This window comes from Buteo buteo, chromosome 18, assembly GCF_964188355.1.
Source record: "Buteo buteo chromosome 18, bButBut1.hap1.1, whole genome shotgun sequence".
Lineage (NCBI taxonomy): Eukaryota > Metazoa > Chordata > Aves > Accipitriformes > Accipitridae > Buteo > Buteo buteo.
Window position 1 is genome coordinate 28797814 of NC_134188.1, and position 20307 is coordinate 28818120.

Consider the following 20307-nt stretch of genomic DNA (forward strand, 5'->3'; position numbering starts at 1 on the left):
GCTTTGCAAACTGCTTATGCAGTCCCAGTCCAAACTGGTCTTTGCTTTTGCTCTGTCTCCTGGCTCCCATTCCCTCTCCCGGCCATGTACGGGTCCCATCCCTCTGGGTCTTTTTCCTTACATTCATTTTCTTACTCCATTTGCTTTATCTGCATTTGTTTCTTTAACTTTCAAAGCTGTGGTGGTAGCCTGGGATTTGTGATTGCGAGTGTTTGTTTATATAATCCCGGATTGTTTATTTTTCAGTAACTCTTCCCATTGCTCTTTTGCACTAATCACTAAGGCATTTCCAGCTAAGAACCGGAGGAGTTAATGAACAGGCAACCCCAGTTAAAGCTGTCAAAGGGAAACTGGGATTTCTCCCTTTGGGGTTCTTCTGGTGCCTTTGTGTGTTTGGGTTGCGTGCGGGGGATGGCTCCGGGTGGGCATCGGGGTTCTCCTCTTCTCCTTGCTTGGATCCAGGTGGATGCTCTGCCTGGCTGCTAGCACAGCTCCTTCACTGCGTATTCCCCCTCCTCACCCCAGGTTGTTGGGTTTGCTCCATCTGCTGCTGGCTTGGCTGGGGACGGTGATGCAGGCGTGCCCGCCGTGCCACAGACGGAGTTGGCCGTGGCCCCGACCATCTCCGTGCTGCAGAAAAATAAGGGAGATGAGCTGCTGCCTGCACTCAGACACCATGAACACAGGCATGGGGTGAAAGCAGAGCTACCAACTTGTTCTGGAAATGAATCAGCAAAGAAAAACTCAGTTCTCTCTTGTGCATGAACAGGGGGACGGAGGTTGTTGTACAACATGGGAGTCGCCAGGACCCGCTGCTGAGCACCACTGACGAGGCAGAGCAAGACGGGGTTTGGCTCATCACAGCTGGGGAGATACCCGCAATCTCTGGGTGGAGGCAGGGGGATGTAGTGTGAGGATGCGGTCCCCAACGGGAGCTGGCTGGAGGGGCTGTGTTTAAACCGCAGGCTTGGAAATACATCCAAGCACCCCGGCGAGGATGCTCTCCTTACCCACTTGGGAAGCTCGATCCACTCCAGGAGGCTCTTCTCAGTCATCTCTGCAGAAGGAGGTGATGGACACATCACCAAACATTGCTGGAGATACTGCAGGTTCTCCAGAGAGCGGCATCAACCGCCTCTCTCAAAACAGGCACCTGGATGTCCAGTCCCTGGACCTCCAGCCCCGCTGGCTTTTTGCAGCTTCAAAAATCAGGATTCCCACATCTGACTGGGAAACCTGGCTCTCCCCACCATCCCTAACCCTGCTCATACATTTCCCTTCTTAGAAAACCCGGGAACCTCTCTGCAAGCATCTGCAGATGGACTAGCTCAGATGCAGAGTCTGATTTATAAAGCTTTTAGGTGGGACTGGGAAGATGGTCCCTCTCCAGCTCCCTCCCCTCTCACTCTCCACCTGCCACTGTGCCACGGTGGTGGGAAGCCCAGGGGCTGCTCAGGGACCTGATAGCTTGGAAAAGGGTCAAGAAGGGAAAGGTCTTAGCAGAGCAACCTCAGTTATGGATCCTCTGAGGCTCAGACATGCCCTCAGTCCAGGGGAGCCCAGGTTTGGTAGCACTCCAGGACTGCTGTAGCCATCGTTGCCTCCCTTGAGCTTTTGATGGGATGAAGAGGGGAAAGCAAGGCTGGCATGAGGTATTGGGTCTGGACAATTAATGCTGAAGGCGGTTTACTGCTTTGCTTGATAACCCACAGTCTCTGGAGGTAACATTTTCAAGACCAAATGCCAGGAGACTCCATGAGCTGCTGCTCTCTCAGAGGATCATGCAGCCTTATCCTGCACACACTTTTGCAAGTTCACTTTGTAGTCTCCATAGAAGCCATTTGTGTGCATCTTTTTCCAAAAAACAGCCAAACAGGTTGTTTTGAACCTCTTCATATACCTGGATTTCAAATGATTTCAAAGCTCTGGGGAACTGAGTCCCTCCCTTCACCTGCTGCTACCCCTTGGCCAAAACACTGCACCCTGCCCAGGTGCTGCTGTCGGCCCCTCCTGCTGCCTTCCCCAAGGGTGCTGGGGTGTACACGGCCTCGGCTGCTCTCAGCATCAGTGTCCGGGGCTGTCTCAGCTGCAAACGGGTGCACAAACCCAGGCGAGGTTTGCCAGGGCAAATTCACACTTGGATTTCATGCTGTTGCAGCTTGGGGACCAGGATAGATGCAAAGTCACATCCAAGGAGAATATAAGGTACCGGGGGAGATGGAGAGACTTTTGGTGGGTTCCCCATTCTCTTTTCATCCCAAGAGCCACAACAAGCTCCCAGATGGAAATTCCAGATGGGATATTTTCCAATTCAGGGTTGTGGTGCAGCAGCAGCTGAGTAAGGCACAGCCACATTTTCCTCCTGGCATTTCTTGCTGGGGTCTGGCAGATTGGATGACCAGCCACGGGAAAGGGGGCTCGCTGGGCAGAGGGACTTGATGTTTCCGAAAGGAAGATTATCTGCTTTCCCTGCACAAGCTCATTAAATAATAATTAAACAACGGCTTTCTTAGCTCTAGCAGCAGAGATACATTTTGCTAAGTAGGAGACAGCCAAAGCAGTGCGTTCAAAAATACTCTTTGCCCAAGTGACCCTGAGCTGTCCTCTCAAGCAGGGCTGCATCAGACAGATAATGCACTGCAGAGAAAATAAACTTTATCAGCTCTTGTTGGCTCTGCGGTATCTCAGGAAGGCATTATTAGATCTAAAAAATGTATTATTAATATTTTAGAGCTGCATAACTCCTTTCTTTCCAGAGAGGCTGTGCGGCATGCACAGACAGCCCCCCAGGACCCACAAAACTTGTTTAATTTGAGGGTGGGACATCAGAGCTCCTCAACAGCAGGGAATAACCCGGTGGGAAGAGGAGCCTCTCCAGCTGCAGAGGACCAAGAAGCAGACACCCAAAATGGCCCGGACGAGGGGATCATCATCCCCCATGCTTAGAGAACAGCAGGGAAAGGTGGACAGCCCTTTCGGCAGCAATATCATGCTGCGATATTGCACGAAAGAAGAGCACCATCTATTGACTCCTCTTCCTCAGCACCTCATTTGTAGCTGCTGTGAGCCAGCACGAGTTTTGCAAGTGCACAGGCTGCTGTTCCATCCCAGGTCCCGGGTGTTTGCCAGACACCCTCAAAGGCAGAGGAGCAACGTCTCCTCGCAGCAAAATGCCCTTGTCCCACTGGTCCAAGCTGGCGACTCGATGGCACAGCACTGGGTTGCATCTCCATGGTCAGACAGGCTCCTCCTGCAGCCCCAAAGGCTGCTCACTCATCTTTTCCCTTGTAGGATGCAAACAGCTTTCTGCAAACCATCAGAGCCGAAGGGAATTTGGCTCTAACCTAACGGATGTCACAGGTCGGTGGGCGCACGCAGCCCGGCTGTGGCCATCACACATACCCCTGGGCAAGGGGAGTACAACAGCCGCCATCCCCTTGGGCTGCAGGGATTCAATTAGCTATATATGAATTAGCAATGTGAATTGGTATTGCATTATGTGGGAGAGGGATGCAGGTGAAACACTGGCCCAGGTTGCCCAGAGCGGTGGTCGATGCCCCATCCCTGGAAACATTCCAGGTCAGGCTGGACGGGGCTCAGGGCAACCTGATCTAGTTGAAGATGTCCCTGCTCCTTGCAGGGGGGTTGGACCAGATGACCCTGAAAGGTCCCTTCCAACCCAAACCATTCTACAATTCTAAAAAAGCCCATGAACTCCTTGGAAGGAAAGTGTTTCTCCTGGTGCCCTAGCCCCGTGGCTCCCAGCTCGGAGCCGTCTCCTGCCTGCTGCTGCCACTCTCTGACCAAGAGCTTTCCTGCAGCTCTTCCAGCTTTTAGGTCACGGCAAGCCTTTGACCTTCAAATATTTGGACATGCAGACCCTGAGTGCATCCCGTGTAAGTGAAAAGGTTCATTCCTATTGAAAACCGAGCATTAAGAAAGTCCCAGTGACTGAAACCTGAATGGGCTACATGAAATGCTTTAATAGCAATCTCATTACAGTCAGTTCAGAGGTGTTAAATCCTCCAGAGGGCGTGGTGGAAGGACTATTTCTTGGAACAATTAAAACCAGTTTCCAGCAAATGATAACAACACTTACCTTGTGCTAAGAGATTATAAAATGTCACATGTTTGAGATTATATATGTCCATAGATGAATAAATTGGGGCTTTCAACCTGGAAGAAGGCACATTAGCGAGCTCTTATCTGCCCAGGCTCTGCTGGTTACTCCAACCCTGCTCTGGGTCCAAGAGTTAAGCTGGGTTTGCAAAGGAGCAGCTCAGTGTCCTGCATGGGAAATGGGACACATCACTTGTGGGGCTGAAGCTGGTTCTTTTCCATGTGTGGGATTAGGAAAAAACAGCTGGATTAAGGCCAGGATTTTACATCTGAGCTCTGCTGACGTTTTACAGAGGGCCAGCCAAAATCCGAGACACAAATGTTTTGAATTCTGCAAAAATTGTTTGCAGAGCTGGGATCTAAACTGGGTGCCTGGAGTCCAACAGCAGTAATTAGCTGCTTTGCTTCTATATATTTTGGGGCTGCGTTCTGAATCTCTGCCTTGCCTTTTAATGCATGCAGGGGTTACACTGAGAGCTGTCAGCAACCGTAGCACAGATGTCGATGCAGGCCGAGTTCAGAAGAGGAAAGCCAAAGACAAAAACAGAGGCTGAACTCATGGTTCCCTTTCCTGTCCCTCAACCACGGGACTTTCCTTCCTGTCCTGAAGAAAGAGGAATCCCATGGGCTGTACAAATGCAATGAGAAGTATCCTCATTATTCTGCTGCTGAACTTCTTCTATAGCAGCAGAGGAGGGAAATTTCAAGGCATATATTCAACTGAAATTTCAATTCTTATGAATGGGCAGTGCTATAGAGACACCCAGGAGAGCAAACTGTGACAGAGCTGGATTTCAACATCTGCAGCAATAGGTGGGAAGGGTCAGAGAGAAATCCTGCCCTGGGTAAAGAGGAGGAAAGCAAAAAAAAAGGGAAAAAGTACAACTTTTCCTCATTCCATTCTTGCGAAACTGCCAGCCCACTCCCTTGGGCGTAACTATTTTGGGACAGCAGCGCCTGCAATGTGTGAGATGCCTTCAGTCTGGGAAAAGCTTTCAAAATATGAGAATGGGTTTTTATGAATAACACAGAAGGAATAATGTTTCCTGAAGGATGTGCTTTGACTTGAAAACCTTCCAGCGGGGGATTTACGCCGCACTCAGAGGCTGCCTGAGCTCAGAGCATTTATGTTGCTGCATAATTGCACAAGATGCACTTCTTGGAGAGTTTCAAGTCTATTAATGCACTTCACTCCTCGGGGACGTGGTGTCAGAGAGACTGCGATTTATGGACAGGGGCCATCATGCTGTTTGTAATTCAGCTAAAAAAAAAAAAAGCTTGCAAGTCATGATCCTTCATAGTCCAGTCCAGATTTCCACCCCTCGCTACATCTGAGTGCTAGGTGTTAATTAGGAAACCTGATGGCATTATAGAAAGGCAAGTGGCTAAACTGTGAGTATGCACATAGGAAGAATGCACTGAAAGAAACATCTGGTTTTCTGTTTTCTTTCCTTTTTTTTTTATAAAGTACGTCATACAAGTTGGAGCATTGTGGAAAACGAGGTCTTTCCTTGGTTGAGGATGTCAGCTGGGTGAGCACTTACACCTGCTATCCTCTCAGCACGGCTTTAAAATGCAGAAGGTCCTTTGCAACACCTTTGTTGTCCACACAGACTTTCTGCTGAGACTGCAGATGGATACTAATTAATGGCATTTGTGGTGGCGGCAGATTTATTGAAGCTTAATGTATGGAAGACAGCCCCCCTGACCATGTCCAGTGCAGGTGGCTTGGTCCACATCTAATGGGGAGATGCAAGGTCCTGCCACCTCCTGCTATTCCCTAAAGCCTTTCTGTCCAGGAAGGCTTAGAATTAGTCTTAATTGCTTCTAATGACCTGAGGGCCGATATAGCAATGCTGTGAGGAGGGGCAGAGTTTCTCCTAAGAAGGATCTTACTGAAAAGTAATCCGTCACTGAGCCAGACTGCGCAGGAGTTCAAGGCAGGCACCGCCGGGTGCTTAATAATTGAACGAGTTCCTGCTTCTTGGAAGCATTTGTAATTTGCAGTTGTTATTGAAGTGAAACTTTACATTAATTTATACACAGAAATCCTTAGAAGAACTGTGCTTTTATCAGCCCTCAAAGTTATCTAAATTATAATACATTTCGTCTTTACTAGAGCAGGCTAAATAAATTGCTATGTAAGTAAATGTTATTACAGCGCCGATAAAGCACTGCATTCTTCCCATTTTCACCAGTATCCTTTCTCTCTTTTTTTGAAGATGTTTACTATCACCTATCAATTGAAATATAATCACACCAAGCCCACACCCAGTCAGTCCTTAAGGGATGAGAAAGAATTGTAATCAGTTTCTAGAATGGAAAAGTCCTTGGGAAGGAAAGCCAGGCTGTATGACTCAGCCAGGAGAGACATAGTTTGGGCTAAACTAATTTAAAAAATCATTTTGGCATTACAAGAGTCCATCTGGGAGAATTTCAGTTAAAAATCTGTGGGACTGAGAGATACCGTCCTTCAAGAAATGCAGCCCAAGAAATGAACGAGATATGAAAACCCTTGGGGGAAGAAAACGGCTTGGGGATTTTGCTCTCTGTGATGCCGCCAGCTGGGTATCGCTGAAACAGGAGAGTGATGCTGCAAGGATGCAGGGGACAGGGAAGGGCAGATTGTCTCCAGCAGACTCCAAACTGGATTTCCCCCAAAAAAGCAAATACGGCAGGTCAAAGATATTTTTTTTTTTTTTAACCATGTGCTTACCAGGACAACCCAGTAATAACAATCATCCTGAAATTGCTCTGCCCTAGCACAGACTTTGTTGGGGAGAAGGAGGCCAGTGGAGGTGCGGGGAGGATGCATGATGAGCAGCTCTCTGCACAGAGACTCACTGGCTTTCATCCATAAATCCTGAATGAGGAGCAGAGACAGCAAGCGGGGAGAGCAGGGAAGGAGTGGGACCCAGGTGAGGACCTAGACTGACGCAGAAATAGGGTTAGTCCTAACAGGGGTAGAAAAGAGGGATGTGGTGTGCTTGGGGAGGGCTTAGATAATCTCAATTTTCAAATTGCTTGGGCCTTATTTTGGAGGACTTATGGACAGGGTCAATTCCAGTGCTGGCTTTGGAAGGTCATGGTGAGAGGCTGTCAATCTGGAAGAGCGCAGAGCGAAAGCAGCTGAGAAAACAGGCAGGAGCCACACTAAACCGTGCCATGCCAGCTGCACACAGAGATAAGCTGAACTTAGAGCCAGCTATTGCTGACAGCCGAGGAGGGACAGCACGGGCAGTGCCATGGTGACATTCAGCAAGCTCCAAAGTCCTCTCCATCAGAGTCTTTGCCCAAGCAGGATGACACAGAACAGCCTCAAAGTATTAAAATTTAACTTTTTGTTTTCTTGATTTCCAAGTGATCAGCAAGTCTCACAGCAAAGCTGACATGCTCCATCACTGATCTCTGTTTCTAGGCCAAGAGAGCCTCCCATGAGCAGGACACTTGGCCACCTCTCCGAAGGGCTGACCTCAGCTGTGGCAACATCAGAAAAATACCTCCCAGGCACAATGGCACCTTCTCATTAAGCCGGACTAATTGGATTTTCTAAATAGGAGAGGAAAATGTCCACATCTGAGCAATCGTCCTGCTTGTGAGGAACTCCCAAAGGCTACAGGGAGCAATTAAGAGGACACCCATGTCCAGGTGGCTAGCAGCCCACCTCATCCATCCATGAGATGGTCCAACAGTGGCCCCAAGACTACAACCATTTACAGCTCAACGTTTCCCCCAGACAGGACAGTCATTAACTATTTAGCAACCCTGAATTTCTCTCCCACTGACATCCCAGGTCCTTCCTTGAACTTGTGTCAGATTCACCTTGAAGTATCCCATGGGAGGGAGCTTCACGACAGGACAGATGGGACCCCACATGAAGAGCCACCTCCTCCTGATTGCTTTGATGCACCCGCTGGTGACTTTATTGGATGTCCCTGGAGTCACGGTGCAAATTCGGGCACTTCGGTTGCCCAGAGAGGTGGTCGATGCCCCATCCCTGGAAACATTCAAGGTCAGGTTGGACGGGGCTCTGAGCAACCTGATCTGGTTGAAGATGTCCCTGCCCATGGCAGGGGGGTTGGACTAGATGACCTCTAAAGGTCCCTTCCAACCCAAACCGTTCTGTGAGTCTAACATGAGGTTTGCAGGGCCCTGACCAGCCCACGTCTCACGGTAGGGCTTCACCTGACCAAGTGGAGATTTCTACCTCCAGGTAGCTGCTTTGGGCTCAACAGAAGAAAAAAAAAAGATGCTCTGAGGATGTGGTGCCCTGATCCATGCAGGAGACAGTCCCATTTGCAGGGGGAGGCTTGGCTGGTGGCCACAAAGCTTTTTCCAGCCAACTCTTCTAGGGTCTGCACCGTGGGTCCAGGGCAGACATTGCAAACCCTGGTGAGCCTTGCTCCACCAGCGCATTTGTCCAAGTCCCTGAGCTAGGCAAGGCTGTGCTGATATAATCCCAAACCCTTTCTTATCTTGTAGCACTGCACTAGGGAGCATTAAAAGCATGTCCATCGGTCATAAATCCAGCCGCAGGTGAAAACCTGAATGCCGTATATAGTCAGGGGGTTTGGTGTGACTGATGGACACTGCAAGAAGGTAAGGCATGAGGGACACTCACCCGAGTGCCAGTCACTTGGTCCATGTATCCCCCCAAAATAACTAGGGGGGGGCTATTTACCTGCTGAGAAGCTGGTGGAAACATGCAGAGCCATCAGCTGGTTGTTACCACTGCAGCTTGGGACGGAGATGGATGACAGAGGGGAGGGAGGGATGGAAGGGTGGGTGGGTGGATGGGTGGATGGGTGGGTGGATGGGTGGATGGGTGGGTGGATGGATGATCTCTTCTGCCACTGGCAGAGAAGAGGAGGGGTTCGGCAGGTCCTGGGGACACCGGCCCCCCCGAGGCCGGGGAGCTGTGTGCCGCTGTGCCGGGGGGTGGCAGTGTTAGAGCAGAGAAGGAGGATGCTCCCTCCGTGCGGGCAGGGAGCTTGCAAAGTCCCGGAGTCGGGATGCCCCGAGCCCCGAGCATCCTTCACCCGGCAGCCCAGCAGCTCTCCAGAGTCCTGGGGCTGGGGCTGAATTTCATTTCTGTGCATATCTCTGGGCAAAGGGAGGAAATAAAAAAATAATGACTTTAAATGGCAATTTTTAGCGAGGCAAAAGGAAAAACCAAACAGCTGTTCTGGGTTCCCGCTGCTCACAGTTTTGTGTGAGCCAGGATTGCACCCACCCACATCTTGAGCAGATCCCAAGGACATCTCGGCTTCCCGCCAGCCTCAGTTTCCCCATCTGCAAAGTCAGGGCTGTTCAGATGCATTTCCCAGTGGATCAAGTCACCACCACCCACTTCTCAACCCACTGCACAGAAAACACCCAGCCCTGCCTATAAATTTGGGGCTGCTCACCTGCAGAGCATCCCAGAGCCTGTGGGGTACAAGCTGCTTAGGACCAGTTGTGCTTCGGGGAGTCACTGAGTCCTTCACCCCTTTTTAACAGGATAGCACATCCCTCGTGCACAGAAAAACCACAAGCACAAGGGACGAAGGAAGGTGTCATCCTCACCCTGCCCCCATAGCCCTCTCTGTTCTTCTTTTTGCAACTTGAGCTATGGGAGTGATTTATATAGAATTCACGTGCTGTAGGGAAAGGCATTTTTATGGCATCCAAACACTGATTAGATCTAGCTGTGATGCTCACCTTGTTCATAGCATATCCATTTATTAATCTTCCCTTATTCAGCTATTTTATTAATTATCGATCGTGCACGCTTGGTGAAATTGGGTAGCCAAGGAGTGACATCCAGCAGTTTAGGCACACAAAGAGAAATGAGCATTTTCCTACCCAGAACTTCTGAAATTTGAAATCAATGGTGTGGTCAATAATCTTTTAAACTGGAGCAAGCTGGGTTCATTATTTCAAAAGCATTAGTTTGCTCCTACAGAGGATCCTCGAGGAGGGAGCAGGTTGGAGGGGATGGAGATAAGGTGAATGCAGATCTGGCATTTGAACCACCCCCAACAGTAGGACCAGGGGATGCTCACCAAAACCAGTAGAGGAATGGTTTAAAATAGGAAAGTCCTGGTTTTATGCAGCAGGCAGTGCATCTCAGGGATTTGCAGCCCATGAGGCCGTAGAGATGCAGAGGACCAGCAGGTCAAGTTGATGGACAATGGGTCCATGAAGAGATGGCAGAGGGATATGGGGTGACAGTTTTGGCTGCTGGGGTAATGTGAATGCGAGGAAGCCCAGGAATGGGCTGTCCCTGTTGGCATCTCCACTGCGGACAGCAAACAGGATGGTTTGCTGTTGAGGCTGGGCCATGGTCTGACATGGCTGGGCATCAGCTATGCTCTTATGTTCTTGGCCAAACACTGCTAACTGATTTTTATGCAGACACATTATTTTTATTGTTTTTTTTTTAAAAAAGAAACAATGAAATAGAAAGTTATTTCAGATGGCATCAATGTAAGAATTTTTTACATAAATGAATTCTTTGCTGGGTCTTTTCTCTTTAAACCTAGCATATATGTGAAAATGAAAGTATTTTCCAGCAAGTCATAATTAGGAGAATGAAAGCACTTGTGCTACTCTGGGACATCCGCAGGGTACAGCAGTGTTCATGAGTTTACTTATGGGAGAACAAAAAGTGGCTCCAGGATGACGCCCATATCTGCAGAGCAGCCCAAAGCGTAACCTCTCTCCACAGACCAAGTCACCCAGAGCTTCTTAACGTATCAGGACTGGAAAAAAACCCCCACCAAACAAACAGTTTAAAGAGTTTAAGACCTTTAAAACTCCTACTGCATGCTCACTGGGACCCATGCAACCTGAGGCTCCAGCTCCCCTAGGCTTCAGCACACTCCAGCACCGGCCATGCAAGCCCTGATTGTGCCGTCCCTGGATATTAATTATTCTGAAAAACATTTCTAAAACCCCAAAGATCTGCGAGCCACCAAGGGACCAATTTGCACTGTTTTCACTGGCGTTGCCACACAAGTGTAAAAATCAGTGTTTCAAAACAAACATGTTTGGAAACGCAACTTCTCCTGAATGTTTATAGGGAGTATTTTTAACACGAGGACCCAGGAGCTCCGCCATCAGAGGCACCACGTCCGCTCGGATGCAATCAGAAATTCAAGTGGGAAATTGCTCCAGAAGGTGTATGTCAGAAAGTGCATGGAAATGAGCAGAGTCATTACCTGTCCTGTTTGTGCAGAGCGTGATCACGGCTTAGCGTTGCCGTTACTTGCTCTCATGTCCATGGAGCAGGGCCAGATCCTGCCTCCTGCACAGGCAAAAGGGGACACATGCCTTTGGTGTTCTTGCACCAAGAGGCGCTCCAAGAAGTGATGGCAGAAACCAGATGACCAGAGATGATCATGCGAGGGGGGACAGGGTAGAAGCGGTAGCAGTGTTGATTTGCAAATCTGAAAATTTTTGAAAATTTGCAAAAAATTTGCAGATTGAGGGAAGGTGAGGCTGGGACACAGAGGGGTTTGGGCTCCAGGCAAGGAGAGGAAACCATAGGGAGCACCAGTGAGACTCACAAAATGGCAGATGGCAGAGGAGAAGCGATTCATGAGCTGGAGGAGCAAAGTGTGACAGTGGGAGAAGGTAGCTCAGACAAGTCTGAGGGCAAAGGGAAGGAGGGAGAAGAAAAGGAGATAAAAAGAAGTATGGGTTGTAAGTAATGAACCGAGCTGAACTAGCATGGGGCTTGGCTATTCTGCCATCCCAACAGGTGGTCCCAGCTAGGAGGAGGGCGAGCACCCACGTGAAAGGACTTGGCATTCAAGAGGCACCAAGGTCTCGTTCAGGAAGGTCTGGCTGGCTTCTGTCTGACAGCTCTGCTGCCCTGTCCCACACCTGGCCAGATGTGCTCGGGAAGGGGGGATGGCGCGGGGAGGCTGCTGCTCGGTGCAACTGTAGTGCAGGGAAGGGATTTGTCCCTGACCCAAACACGGGCACAGGTTGCTCAGGGAGGTCATGGAGTCTCCATCTGTGGAGATATTCAAAACCCGACTGGCCACAGTCCTGGGCAACCTGCTGTAGATGATGCAGATGATATCAAGAGGTGCCTTCCAACATCAATAATTCTGTGATTTGGTCATTTGTCCTACAGCATTTAGCAGCCTCCTTTGCTGACAGCTGCTAGACACACTTGGGCAAGTCCCCGCGACTTCATATGTAGCATTTTCATGGTGCAATTTCTCCAGCTATTCCAGATGTCTGCTTCCAAATCAAGGTTTTTTTATGTATCTAGATGCTTCTGAGATGCAAGTGGGTGCATTATTCATAAATTGCTAATACTGTAATCAAATCTGTATTTTTCCATATGGTGTCCAAGGACGCATCCTGCACCACAGAAGCCTGAGTGCATCAGAACCTATTTACACAGGACAGGATTTAATCCCTTCTAATTGCCATCCAACAGTTTTCACTTAAGATGGTTAGGGGACAGTGAAGATATTTATGTAGGCATCTGGAGCAAGAGGACATTTGCCTGGGAGGACATTTGGAGAAGGAGTTTAGTTTAGTAGCTATGAATTGCCCCTCAAAGGGAATGTCTCCCTCCATTGACTATAGAGCCAGCTGTCAATGGCTTCTCATGTTGCATGCCTGGATTTCCCAGTCCACACAGCTCTCAAGGGCTCTCACTTTTCCCCTTGGCCTCAGCCACACTTGACAAAGTCTCCAAAAGAAGAAGCTGTGAGGTTTAGAGGCAATGGTCTCGGGGATGGAGAGGGCAAGGAGATAGGCTGCTCACAAAAGTGGCCCAGGGATGGCTGAAGTAGTCACCTGGTTGCCCATGTAAAGGGGCTGGATGTTGGCCAACATACCTAGACATACCTAAGCACGGTGTATGGAGCAGTCCTGGGCTCCTGTCTGAGGTGGAATTAAGAACCAGAGGCCAACCTGCAGGGACGGCACCCAAGGAAACTCCTGAGCAGCCAGAGATACTGCCCAGCCCAGTGCCATGCGCGTTGTCTTTGCAATTGCCTGCTCCTCCTGCACCAGCTAAGCCGTGTATCAGGCTTGACCTGGAAATCCTGGAGAAAAGAGGCGAAGCTAGAGCGGATACAAGTCGGGATCCTCTGCGGTTGTGTTTGCATTTGGGCTCTGCCCACATTTGGGAGAGCTGCTGCTGGCCCTACCTGAGAGCTGCTCCTCTGCCTTGGCCGTGCACATCTTGGGTGGTGTAGAGGGGGTGGTGGAGAACTTCACACCCCCTGAGTGTGACCCAGGAATTGGGAAGGAAATGCCAAAGGAAGCGCCAATACTGAACTAAAGTAAGCTCCTCCAGATCTGGAAAGAAAAGACTGGTCTTCCTCCAGTGTTTCTCCGCCAGCCTCAACACAACAGCCCACTTCCATCACACAGCAAACCTTGGGTAGTGAAAACTCTCCCTTTGCTCCTCTTGACTATGCAAATCTGTTGTATGATCTCCATCTGCTGTGCAACAGGGGGATTCAAAACTGTTGAGATGCTCTATTGGGAAAATAACGTGTGGGTCTCCCAGCTCAAGGTAAGAAAACATCACAGAGAGCATCTCTGGGGAGCACCTCTGGGTGGGGAGCAGGGCGGCACGTTCAAATGCGTTCAATATCAGTAGTGGCTTTGCCCATTGATTTATTGCAGGAGTTTTGCACTTCCCACTAAGGATAACATTAAGGAAGGGGAAGACCTTGTTATAATTTCAAAGTGCATGTAAGTTATTGTTGATACTATCCTGTTAATGCAGTAATATTTTTCAGACTAATTAAGTGTTTCATTTTTATTTACTTTTTTCTCATGGGGTCCAGGATGGAAAAATACGATTGTAATACATGTCAACAGGCTCCAAAGATTGAGAATTTGATCTACTATGTCTGAAAACAACTTCAAATCAATGTTAATTTTAAGGACATTACATGCTGGCAATTTTAATTCAATATGATAAATTATCTTGGGTTTTTTAATAGCATGGCATTGTTTACACTAATTACATATTTGAAGCTTACCAGTTTGGAAAAAAATAATAACAAGGAAGAGAAATGGAGAAGGGTAGATTGGATGAGAGGTAGAGAGTAAATGAAATATCAATTGTATTTCAATCTCAGTGTGGCAGAAAATCTATTTATTTGTAATATTAAATGGATCTCTCCTATATGGTTATGGAGATGACTTTCTGGGTGAAAGGTAAAACTATCTGAAAATTACCAGAGATTTAATAATATTAGGAAATTGCATGAGACCAACCATTACTCTCAACTACTTGTGGCCAAGCACAAAACATTTCCAAGAGAGCTTTATTTCCCCTCTCTTAAATTGGGATAAGGAAACCAAGAAAAGGCATAAAAACTTAATTAAGCTTCATTTCTCCTTCTTTTTTTAGCATAAACCTAATGAAAACAAGGGTGGTTTTTCTTCTGAACATTATCTTAGTTTTGATTTACCTAATGTTAAAGAAAATAGATACAATCCAAAGGAATTTGTGCCTATGAAAGTGCAGCAGCTGTTTCATGGCTTGAATAGAAGATGCTGGAAGTTTCCAAAACGCTGCTTTATTTTTCTATTCCATAGAGCTTGGGCAGAATAGTCCTTTCCAATATGCATGAAATCTTTATGAGCAACAAAGGAAGTATTTCTATTGAGAGGAAGGAAAATCTTTGTAACTCAGGAATTTTAAAAGCTCATAATGTAATATAAATGGAAAAGTATGGCACACTCTTTCTTACCCTTCCTGGAGAAATCCAAAAAGTATCACAAGCTTATATGAATAATGCAGTTGTAGAGTACATTATATAAAATAAAGATATGTAAGGGCTGTAAGCTGTCACACATCGTGTTCCCCTCCATCTGAGCTGAAGTCACTGACAGATACTTATTCCTAGTTTTTTATTACAGTGTCTTTGAACTTCATGAATTTCTAAAACATTTCTTACTATGGTAAAAGACATGATGGTGACCTACATCAGCCAAAAAAATTACCATGAAAATTCCTTTGCTTTTATGTACCGGAAAATGACCTGGAAGTCAACAGAAATTCTACATTTTCATCTGAATTACAGCAACAGCAGCAGAAATCAACTGCATGCTGCAATGACCGTGGGAAATGCAGTGAGCTGCAAGCAGCCAACCAGAAGTAACATGGGCATGAAAAACGGTGATGAGAATGACTTTGGGTAGCAAAGATTGTAATAACCTAGCAAAAGAGAGATGGATGATTGACTGCTTCTGAGCTAATTCCATGAATTCCCTTAGAGAAGAGAAATGGGCACTTCCATAACACTGCTCATCTCCTCGGTGCAGAATGGGGCAGAGGAGCTGCCTCCCCCAAAATGCCCCTTTTCCCCACGGACCAGAAAAGGGACCCAGGAGGAGCAGTGCAGATGGCGGGGCTCTGCATGGAGAGCACCCAAAGCTAGGTGAGACAAATCCTTGCCCTTCGCGCCCAAAGCTGAAAAGCGTGCCATCTATAGACGTAATCCACATCATCAACAGAGAATCCAAATCATCTTAATTGCGGGTTAGAGACAAGAGGGGCCAAGCTGTGTCTTGCAACGTGCTCAGCTCTGTGAGATTTCATGCAACGTGTGTTTTTCTTGCAGAACCTCTGCAAAGCTCCTTAGAGAAATGTCTTCCTGCACATCAGCCTTTTCCCTTACTCCCTCTTCATCCTTGCAGGCGTTTTGACCAGCTCCACCATGGAAAGCTGCAGCAGCAGCAATGCTTCCACCAAAGTCTTTTTCTTGGTGGGGTTTCCAGCTCTCCAGGATTTCCAGACTCCCCTCTTCATTGTGTTCTTGCTCTTCTACCTGCTGATCATGGTTGGTAATGCCATTATCATCACCGTGGTTGTGGTCGACCATCTGCTTCACAAACCCATGTACTTTTTCCCGATTAACCTCTCTGTGTTAGACATGCTGTTCACAACCACCACCATCCCCAAAATGCTGGCGATGTTCCTGGCCAACACTAAAACCATCTCGTTTCGGGGCTGTTTTCTGCAGATGTACAGTTTTCACGGGCTCACGGTAACTGAGGCACTTCTCCTGGTGGTCATGGCTTACGACCGCTACGAAGCCATCTGCAACCCCCTCCAGTACCCGGCCAAGATGACAAGAAGAGTGAACATCCAGCTGGCAGCGAGTGCCTGGATCACTGCACTGCTAATACCTGTACCTGCCGTCACGCAGACCTCTCAGCTAGCTTAGGGACACACAACCACGGTTCACCACTGCTTTTGTGACCACCTGGCAGTGGTACAAGCTGTGTGTTCGGACTTCGGTGCCGATTTCCAGACTCTCTTGGAGTTCTCCATCGCTATGACAGTGTCGGTTGTCCCTCTGTTGCTCGTCACCCTCTCATACTTCCACATCATCCTCTCTGTACTAAAAATCAACTCCAAAGAAGGACGCATGAAAGCTTTTTCAGCATGTACTTCCCATCTGCTTGTGGTGGGCACTTACTTCTCCTCCATTGTTGTGGTGTTCGTGTCCTACAGAGTGGACATCCCTGTTGATGTCCATGTCATGAGCAATGTTGTCTTCTCTATTTTGACTCCCTTGTTAAACCCCATGATTTACACTTTACGGAACAAGGAAGTAAAATCTGCAGTTAAAAGTCTATTTTTCTGAAAATCTTTCCCCTTTCTAAAAAATTCAATTTATTTGGGTAAATTTTACAGCAGTGCGGAAGCCTCATGCTATTTATTATTTCAATCGTCTGGTTGATTAAGACATCATTGCCCTTGGAGTTCTGTTTTGTTCCCCTGAACTATGGTATACCCTCTGTTAATGTATTTCAGCCTATTCTGTGAAGTTTTTAGTAGAGTTGCTGTAATATTTATAATTTTCTAATTTGGTTTCTACCCTTCAGTGACTAAATCATAGATGCACTAAAGCAAGCTGTGAACGCACTAAATAAAGCTGAAAATGCACTAAATAAAGCTGAACTAGGGCAGTACCATATTTCTTTACACTTTCCCCTCCACATTGCACCGTGGAGGATGCATTTATTTTAATTCCTCCATTTAAGAGTTTCAGGGGCAGTAGCAGTTCTTTTCCCTACAAATGACAGAGGTGATCCTGGACTGTGACTCCTGGGTGAGGATACTACAAAATCACTTTACAGGACTGCAGAACTGTGGGAAACATTGAAGATAAATTAAAAATGCAGCATGTACATCTGGATGAACCGGTGCCTGTGTGCAATATGGTGCCATCAGCCACCTCTTATATCCAACAGCCTGATTTACAGGTTTCTGCATTATGAAAGCCAACATGAAGCAACAGTCAATAAAACACCATGAACCACAAATTTAAGGCAGAGATGCTATCAAGCATTGGAAAGTGTGATTGTTTGTCTAGAGCTTATTTAATTCATTTTTTTTTCCAGAGCAGGCAGATAGTTGGGTGCAAATGACCATCTCCGACCTTTTGAGACATGCCTGATTTTTCCTAAGATTAAGACACTGAAATATATGTCTGTCTTATGGCATCTGTTTAACAGAACCTCTCAAAGCTCATTAAAGCTGTTAAGGTCTGCGACAGTGATTTGGGGGAAGGCTTGGGCTATCTCCTCACTCTTTCTTTCATTAACATTTTTAACTCGAGATGCTGATTCAACCCAGATTCAACCCATTGCTTTGATAGCCCATGTAAGACTAGAAGGGTCTCTGTTTCCAGTGTACTAACATCTCCTGTGACCAACCTTCAATGCTCTTGGCTGCCTCTCAGCAGAGGACCTCCAGCCAAGGGGGGCTGGAGAGGAGAAGATTCTGCCAGGAGGGCAAGGACTTGACACGGGTACTCTCCTGCCACCAAAAATGTACACATAGACCGGGAATGCATTGACAGAGAGTTAAGAAAGAGTTCATCTAAACATAGTGGTTGATTTTGGTGGAAAATGTTGTTTTTAAAAAGTTTTTTAAACATTCAGTGTTTCCTACTACATTGAGTCCCTAATGTTCAGACCAGGAGGTCTCTAAAGAGCTTTGGGGACTTCCAGGATTAGATTGTGTTAGAGAGTGGGCACCATGGATCATTAATTTTCCCTTGGTCCCAACTTTTGCAGACTGTGGCCTTTGAGTCTGAAGTAGCTGATGTCTCCTTGCAGCATGAAGCTCCATCACTTCTAGTTTGACTGGAGTGGAGTTTTCAGATTAAATCTCCTCCTAACAAAGTGTTTAGCAGCAAAGAAATGTTCATAATGACCAGTAAAATGTTCTTTTTTTATTACTCTAACTGTTAAAACTTAAGCCTTATTTCCACTTTGATGTTACTCATTTCCCACCGTAAGATCGTTTCATTTTTTGTCTGACACCATATCCCTGTTGCCCATGTAAATTCACAAACAAAATGATCAAACTCTTCCATATGAAATGAGTGCCCAGAGGGTCTCACTGTAATACACATTTTCCAAACTTTTAACCATTCTCATGATTTTTCTCCCAAGCCTCTTTATGTTTTCACATTCTTCTTGAAGGATAATCATAAAAGCTCAATATAATAAGCCTGTATTGGCTGCACCATCATCAAACAGAGATTATCGCTACCTAATGCTTCCAGCATTCCTCTCCTGATACATATAGGATTGTTTTACTCTTCTCAACAAGTCATTTTGCAGCGACAAGCGTTCCTGAGAAAAAAAAAGCCCTAAATATATGAATTTTAGCTACTCTTTTGATTGCATGGATTTTTCCAAGTGCCCCGAGGACAGGAAGCAGCCAGCACATCAAGCAGGGAGCTATGCAGAGCCCAACATTGTGGAGATGCTTAGCCCAGAGAGGTATCGCCCAACCCATCGGAGCTTGCACGTCTTTTTCATCCACAGCTTGGAAACTCTTCCCAAAGGCCTGAGATGGGGCACTGGAAAGGGATTCAAAATTCATTGCAATCCAGAGGAGGAAGGAATGTGGTCTATGAGGAAATGGGGAGTGCTGTGCTCCCCCCTCAGCTAGTCATCAGGAAAAGAAAAATTAAGCCATGAATAAAGGATGCATTTGGGTTTCCCCAAGTGCCAGCGGGTAGGATGTTACCAGCTGCCATGAAACTCCCATGGCGGTTTTGGGTGATGGCTCGTAAGCATGAACGTGGTGGGAAATCAGCCACTGCAGCCATAGGAGTGAGATGCTGAGACCCACCAGCAGCACCGCTCCTCCTCTTCCAACACCCATGGGCAAACTGGGGTGAAAAAGCCCCAAAAAATGAACAGAAAATGAACATCACCTATCACTTCTTAGAAGTTTGTTTCATTATAAGTGAATAAACCTTCCCCCAAGCCGCAGATGTCCCCTCTGCGTCCTTCACAGGACCTGCACCCAGGAGGCATCACTCCTGCACAAGTGCCTTTATCTCAGGAAATTATGAATATAAAGACATTACTTGGACTTCCATCCCCTCTTGCACATTGCAGTATTGCTGGGACTTAGCCTTGAGGAGCAGAGGACCTTTCTAGGACCTCCTGAGAAGGAGCGGAGCCTGTAACCAAGGGAAGAGCCCTAGTGCTGCACCTTATTGCCAGTATGAGTCTATAAAAGAAGGAAATCCACCCAAAGGATTTTACGTAGTTTTCAAATAGAGTTTTCCCCTTGCACAATGCAAGCTGCTCATTTACTTTGAGGAACTGGACTTTTTTACCTGGGTAAAGCCTGATGCTGTTGGCTGCTCGAGAGGGAAGCAAAGACCTTGGCTGGCTCTTAGCATCTGCATTCAAGGGCAAGATTAGAGCAGGCAGGGTAGAGAGGCTTGCAACTGACATTCAGAATAACATTACAGCAAATAACTACCAATATAGGATGCTAAAGCCTTCTCCACTTCCCTCATTCATCACATTTGACAATATAATAATTTTGCCTAACAGCTAGAAACCATTTCCAGCTAATATTATTTGTTATCTGCAGCAATAGCATTATACTAATATCCAGAGGGTCATGCAGCTGCCTTTTACAAGACATTGTATTCACATAATGCGTTTTCTGCTCCAAACCTTCATCTCAGTTTTATATGAAACAAAAAATAAATAAGAATTACATCGAGCAGAAGAACTTGCAGACCATGAGCACCAGTTTTCCAGATGTAGCTGGGTATTTCTGAGCCAGGAGATGCAGTCTGTTTATGAATATGAACCCCCAAATCCTTCCCATACCCAATTTGTATGTCAGCCAGAACAACACTGCCTAATACTTTATTCTCCATCCAA

The 20307-nt window shown here is 47.0% G+C and overlaps 1 protein-coding gene across 1 annotated transcript; it reads left to right on the plus strand.

Annotated features, from left to right (window-relative positions):
- Positions 1-15809: 15809 nt before the first annotated feature.
- Positions 15810-16742, plus strand: OR2AT4 (olfactory receptor family 2 subfamily AT member 4). Its single transcript, XM_075050607.1, is given in 1 exon segment — positions 15810-16742. A coding segment is annotated over 1 exon segment (933 nt).
- Positions 16743-20307: the final 3565 nt, after the last annotated feature.